Source organism: Octodon degus, unplaced genomic scaffold (assembly GCF_000260255.1).
Source record: "Octodon degus isolate 3935 unplaced genomic scaffold, OctDeg1.0 scaffold00027, whole genome shotgun sequence".
Classification (NCBI taxonomy): domain Eukaryota; kingdom Metazoa; phylum Chordata; class Mammalia; order Rodentia; family Octodontidae; genus Octodon; species Octodon degus.
In genome coordinates, this window is record NW_004524603.1 from 14,340,392 (window position 1) to 14,347,723 (window position 7,332).

Genomic DNA, 7,332 nt, shown 5'->3' on the forward strand with positions numbered 1-7,332 from the left:
GTATGTCAAATTATTTTTCCTTACCAGAGAAGTTTTCTGCCATGACATCGGTGAAGTTGTTTTTTTTAAAATATATCATTTGTGCCATCTCCTGCTTTTTCATTGACTTCAATTAATCTTGTTATTCTTCTTTGCCTTATCTAGCAGCTGCTACTCATGGTCCCTTGCTATTTTTACAGAACCTTTTATGATAACTCCAAGTCTGTCTTCTATATATGAGATCCTGCCCTCACATTGGCTTGATGGCTTGATCTAGTAGTATGCAGATACTTTCAGTGGAATTTTTATTCTCCTGGATATCTGCTTGAGTCTGCCTTAGGGATTCCATTTCTTTCCTATGCCTAGCATTCATAATTTCCATAATTTTCTTCTGTTGTGTCTAGATGTTCTTCCAAAGCCTCATGCAGTCATGGCATGGGCTTCCAGTTTTTATTGATTCATGGCCCAATGCTGAGATTATGGGTGTGAATGCTACCCCTACCCTGGGGTGGGTAGCCTGAGTACAGTATAAGGGAGGGAAAGAAACTTGTTCCTGCTCCTCCATTTGTTGTTGCTTTTGTAGTTTTCTACCACCATGAATAGTTGCCCCAGGGTAAAAGTCCAAGTCCCAAGATTTAAGAGAAGTCAAACAATAAATATCCTATCACAATGTATGTATTCTCATGCTTACTGCAGCACAATTCATAATAGCTAAATGGTTGGTTGTTGAAAACCCATATGCCCATGAATTGAAGCGTATGGTTTTCTCCAGTCAGATATTATCATGAACCTTTTCAGTGAACCAAGAGATGCTAATAGGGGCCGGGAAGATGGCTCAGTAGAATAACCGCTTCCCTGGCAAGCGCAAGGGCCTGAATTCAATCCCTAGTTCTGCAAAACAGAGAGAGGGAGGGAGAGAGAGATGCTAATAATATCCCTTGCATTTTTTCGCTCTTACCTTTTCTTTGTCCTTTCCCTGATTGTAGTTCCTTTTTCCTTTTAAGCAATTACTTTCCATTTCACAGTGTCTATTGTACATTTCATCCTTTTCTCACGTTTATCCTTTATGACTGAGTAGTATTCCATTGTATAAAAACACCATCTTTTTTCATGCTAATATGGATTAGAGAATGGTCTATGGCCATGACATGGACTCTGAGTAATGTGTTAACTATTGTTATTGTATTATTTTGTTATAAAATTCAATTTCACCTTTTTAAAATAAAATTAAAGTAAAATAGACTCGCTTTACCTCCTCACTCACAATATTTTCCAACATGAATTTCTTATTTTTTGTTTGTCATAAATAAATATGATTTGTCCATATTCATCATGGGATAACATAAAAACCTTTATTTATAAATAATGTCCTTTAAAACGTACACAGAAAAAGATTTCAGTAAAAAAAATATATATATATGCTTTAAAAATCACAGGAAATGAAGCCAGATTCTGCTAAAATTGAGAGAAAGTAGTGCTGTCCAAAGTCAAAGCCATTCAAAGGCCATGACAGGGTTAAGCCAAACTGAGTCAGAGCAGCCACATCAACTGTCCCTGGAGCCCTCTACTTCCAATGTTTTTGTTTTACAAGTTAATTACAAGTTAACAACCAGCTCACTTGTACCCATGCTATTTGTGGTCTTATTTCTACCCACCTCACATAATGGTGGAGCCATTCATTCCATAAATACAGTATCAGAGAGGTTGCCTCCATGCACAAAATACACTAAGAAAACTTTCTCAGAGGGGCTGGAATTCTCTTCTAGGAAAAGCATCATAAAGCACAGGAAGCATTATCCAGATCCATGCACATTATCTTGTAGGTTCTTTCTTTAACTCAAGCCAAATTTTATTTCTTCCCAAGATCTTTGGTCAGAAATTGGCAACAGCAATTTTAGTCCATAGACCAAGTCAAAGGTTGCTTTTTCTTCTTTCAATTCAGAGACCCACATATTCTCATTCATTAGAAAATGTAAAAAGTATTTAAGTTGTTGGTACATAGCATTAGGAACCAAATGATCGGGAAGAAAAGTGGCTATCAATTATTGTACCTGAGACCATTGCTAGTAAGAAGCTTTAGTACTTTTGTGATCTTGGCTATATATGCTATGTTAAGGTGACTTTTGAAATCTTGGGCTTTCAAGTTGGTCAGTTTTTCCATTTTGTAGAAGGCTGGATGATCAATATCTTTCTGCAGGTCTTATAATATAAATTTGGCTGGTGTGCAGTGAGTTCTTATGGGGAAGATTGCCCCAGATGAAACCTGAAGACTTCCAGCTCTTTCAGCCCTCCAGGTGTTTGGTGCTTCTTGGTTCTGTTTGTCCCTCGGAGCTCTCAGGGTTGCCGTGGTGGCCTCCTCCATGGAGGGACAGGGCCTGTTGGACTTTTCTCAGTTCCCTGCAATCAAAGGAGAGAAACATAGGTTAGTTGTTCCCCAACCACAGACAGTATTTACAATCTCATCATAGATGGGATTCTCTTTTACTTTTATGGGAACAATCCTAAGTAGAAAATTCAGCCTCTGATTATGCTTGCCATAAGAAAAAAATGACATACACATGCCATGGCACCTAATAGATACAGTCTCCCAGATCCTACTAACTAGGTCATAAATGTTCTTTAAACTTAAAAGGTCTAAAAGTGAACATATTCTTTAGGATTCCTATATATGACAGTTACAGATGTCATATATACGTAAAGAGGAAACAGAATGGGAAAAAAAAAAAAAACTATGACCCCTGGGTCAAGTCTGGGCAGCCACCTGATATTGTAAACAAATTCTCATTGCAATACAGTGACTCACTTAGATAGATGGAATTATTCCTAATCAATGGCTGTTTTTACAACACAACAACATAGTTGAATCATTACACTCAGAGCCCACACAGCCCATACCCATAGATGTATTATGGAGCCATTTGTGAGATAAGCTGCCGGCCCCTAGATAGTTAGAAGATGCCGTCTTCCCCATCACTGACACTGGTGATGGTTCACTGGATATCCAGAGTTTCTTTCACAACTTACATACACTACACTTTCAGAAGTAGTTGTATCCTTGAGAAGAATATATATGGATGAGCACTTAGTATCTAATAGGAAACAATGGAACTCAAAACTAGAGCAAAAAATAAGTGGTCCTGCTTCCACTAGTGGGCCACGGGGACCACAATGCCTTGAGCCCATGAGAGCATGTGAAACAATCCTGTCTGGATTGTAAGAGACATCATTTCATCACAGGACAGCAAATTTCAGATTAGGTGCAACTGGTTATTAACAAGATACCAGAAAAGGCAGCATATCATGTCACGTTGGTTAGAGAAAGTAGCTCCTTAACTTTAACTTAGGAAGAATTTCTTGGGAGAGTAGCTGAACTCAGTGATGTAACTGCTATAGTGGCTGCTGACCGGGAAAAAAAATCTCTCTGAGGTACAACCTAGTTTTGGAAAGTGGTTGCATGGGTGGTCTGTACCAAGATTAACCAAAACAGCATTGCAGGAGCATCACAGTGAGTGTGTACCAGCTCATTCCGCTGTATAAAGACATCACAGATCAAGCAGCAGGAGAGTTGCCTCAGAGCTCTTCCTCTGAAGAACCCACAAAAACTCATTCTCTATACCATCTTGTCAGGCTAGGCTTTGGATGGGAAGGGCCAAGCAGCTGACCAAGGAGGTGGGTTGGATCTGCATAGATGGGTAAGTGCACCTCATCCTGTCCTGTGCTCACAGATTTTGCCAGACGGTTACTGATAAATGGAATGATCAACATGGGACTTGGCCTATTCATTGCCTACAGATGATTGGGACAAATGGATCTGGGGTGGTCTGAGATGCACCAATAGAAGACGACATAGCTGGCTATGTTCTTAATATGGCTGATGAGGCAGGCCAGCCCCACAGGCCATGACCTTGGGGGAAGGAGCTTCTTTTGTTATTATGGGCTGCAAATACATGGTGGTCATGGAGGAAGAATGCTGGTGTCTTGTGGCAGAGATACAGAATACAGTGGTCCCTCACTTGTCACAGAAGTTATACTCCAGATGACCTCATAAGTGAAAATTACTCTTATAAGTTTCCCACCTTTCCCACACTTTTAAAAACACTTCTAATGTTCTTAACCATTTTCTAAACTCATAAACCTACCTAATTTTAACAACCTATGTATACTGTATAGTACTTCAAAATCCCACAATACAGTGAAAAGTTCACAATAAATAATTTAGATGGATATTTTTTGAAAACCCAGGAAACTGTCTATGAAAGTCAAACCATGAAATAGCAAGGGACTACTGTAATTGATTTTTTTTCTTTTGCTTATTTTTGCTATTCTGATAATAAGTTCCATTTTTAAATAAGCTATGTTTTTCACTCATGGTAAATAGATAGATAAATAAATAAATAAATAAATAAATAAGTGGCTTATTGGGCATAATTCCTGACTAAAGGCTGAGAACCTTTGCAATTCATTACCAGGAAAACAGTTTGGAGACTTTTAAGTTTTCAAACTAATCTTTCTAAGATGGATTTTGATTCCAAGAGAAGATGGATTTATAAGTTTGCTTCAAGAAAGGACCATTTTTTTTAATTTTCTTTTGTATTTTTATCAGATCACTTACAATTTTCTTCAGAACACTGCCAAACATCACTGCCTGAGCCTTATTCCAATCTCATGCCATTCACAGTTTAACAAATAAATGAAGGGCTGGAGAGATGGCTCAGTGGTCTAAAGCACCTACTTGGAACAAACTAAGCTTAGCAAAGCACAGGGACCGCGGTTCGATCCCCCAGCACCACATGCCAGCCAGCCGTGCCCCCTGGTGGGCTGAGTTGGACACACACACACACACACACACACACACACACACACTAAATAAATGTAAAAAAAATAAAATAAAAAAAAATTAAAAAAATAAATGAATACCAACCTACATGAAAGATAGAATTGCTCAGGAAAAAATCTGTTACCTAAATGCATGCCAGGACAGTGTACCTGCATGCCTAACCCTGAAACGTGATGGCTTTCTAAATTATTCTCTCTACATACCTGAAGTCTCCTTATACTAGGAGATCACCATTATTTATTCCTGACCCTCAGAACTCCAAGTGTCTTATACCAGTGGAATTTCTTTGTCTTCCTCCCTCTTTCTTCCTTTACATTACCTGGAATTTTCTCTCAAGCTGCCTAGCCACAGAGCTGCCCAGGCTCATGCTACAAAGGGCTTCACTGAACCTATGTATGACAACCCAGATTACACATAAATGTGGATCTGTAGCGTCTTGGAAAGCTTGTATGACAGTTGTAGAGAGGTTGCGATAGATTTTTGTATGACTCAAACACCCAAGGCTACCTTTCCAGTGTAGCCGTCTTAGACTTCTCCACATCTAGAAGCCTCTGGAGCTCCTCTTCTGTCTTCAGGGAGGGCCAGAGGACTGGACTACGGACCAGATCTGCTGCAGAAGGTCTTTTCTGAGGGTCAGGGTGGATCATACTCTGATTAAAAAAAAAAAAAGGGCCGAAAAGAAGAAAAGCAAAGCTTCACATTTGGGAAACTCTCCCCAGTGGGATCAACTCCAACCCAGCTTCTACCAGAGGATTTCATGAAACTCTGCTTCTCTTCTAGGCAGGGAGAAGGGATAAGTGAAAAATTATCTCTAATTTTGCAGAAGATCATCTATGTCTGGTAACACCAGGTATACACACTTCTAACTTGTTTTATTGTTGAGTTTGTTGTTTGTTTTGCTTTGTCTTTTTGAGACAGGGTTTCACTATGCAATTCAGGCTGGCCTTGAACTCAGAGCAATTCTCTTGCCTCAGGCTCGTAAGTGATAGGATTATAGGCATGTGCCACCACATCTGGCCTAGATTTAACTTGTTTTTAAGTACTGTTACCTCCTCCCAGGAAGTCAAAAGGAAGTCAGGAGAGGCAGGTTCATAACAGCTTTTGAAATTTTCAGGTAATCTAATCTCCAAAGGAGTAGATATTTTAAAGCTATTTTAGACATCCTAACCAATATGGTTTCCAAATCCATGACAATATACATTTTTTTAACAGTGTATGCCTTTCATCTTTTTAACATAATATTCTTTTCACTGTTCATGCACATACTCAGACATCATTAAGTGCAAGCAATACACAGATTTTCTTATCTGACATAACACCTTATCTATCTCTCAATAATTGGTGGCATTGTCAGTTACCAGTAAAGTAGTTTATATTTTTTATAGATACTTGAAACTTATTCTTTTGTTAATGTCATCGCTGTTACCACAGGCATTCAAAAAAACCCTCTGATTTTGGAGGAAAAGACCAGCATTATTTTGGAGATAACCACTTTTCACTCTAAGGTAGACATGCAGCACAAGCCATAATTCCAGCTATTCAGGAGGCTGACTCAGTAGGATCTCCTGGCATCTCAGCAAGATCCTGTCCCAAGAAGCTGGGAATGTAGCTCCCTGGGGAAGCAACTGTCTAGCATACACAAAGTTCCAAATTCAGTCCCCATTATACCAAAAAATAAGATAAATCCATCATTTGTGAATACAAGAGTCATATAGCTACTGTAAGCCTTGAGATTTGCCTCTGCACAATAAAATTCAACCTCCCTATTTTACAGAATTATTAAGAAGAGTAAATGATCTCACAGAATAGAAGACACAGAAGGAATGGACAGATTCCTAGACAGGTACAAATTACCACAACTCAATTGACAAGATATAACCACTCTCAATAGCCCAGTAACAGCCAATGAAACGCGAGATGTAATAAAAAACCTGCTGACAAAGAAAAGTCCAGGTCCAGATAGATTCACAGCTGATTTCTACAAGAAATTTACAGAAGATGTAGTCCCTATACTTCTCAAACTCTTCAATGAAATTCAAAAGGAAGCATCCTCCCAAAATCATTCCTGGAGGCAAGTATTATACTGATACCAAAACCAGGGAAAGATGCAACTAAGAAAGAGAGCTACAGGCCAATCTCCCTCATGAACATACATGCCAAAATCCTCAATAAAATCCTAGCAAATAGAATACAGCAAATCATCAATCAAGAAGATCATACACCATGACCGAGTAGGATTCATCCCAGGGATGCAAGGATGATGCAATATTCAAAAATCAATGTAATACACTATGTCAATAGAGCAAAAACTAAAAACCACATGATCATCTCCATTAATGCAGAAAAGGCTTTTGACAAAGTCCAACACTCATGTTCAAAGTCCTACAGAAAATTGGAATAGATGGCTTCACTTCAATCTGGTAAAAGCCATTTATGAAAACCCAACAACTAACATAATCCTAAATGGGGAAAAAATGAAATCTTTTACTCTGAGATCTGGTAAAGACAAGGATGCA

The 7,332-nt window shown here is 38.7% G+C and overlaps 1 protein-coding gene and 1 pseudogene across 1 annotated transcript in view; one reads left to right on the forward strand and one right to left on the reverse strand.

The window, feature by feature from the left end:
- Positions 1–2,261: 2,261 nt before the first annotated feature.
- Positions 2,262–7,332, reverse strand: part of Wee2 (WEE1 homolog 2) — a 24,473-nt gene continuing 19,402 nt past the window's right edge. The window contains exons 9-10 of the mRNA XM_023712755.1: positions 5,324–5,466; positions 2,262–2,376 (exon numbers count right to left, since the gene is read on the reverse strand). Of these exons, the coding sequence (XP_023568523.1) occupies positions 2,262–2,376; positions 5,324–5,466 (258 nt within the window). The remainder of the gene's footprint in view (positions 2,377–5,323; positions 5,467–7,332) is intronic.
- Positions 2,935–3,882, forward strand: LOC105741880 (annotated as a pseudogene).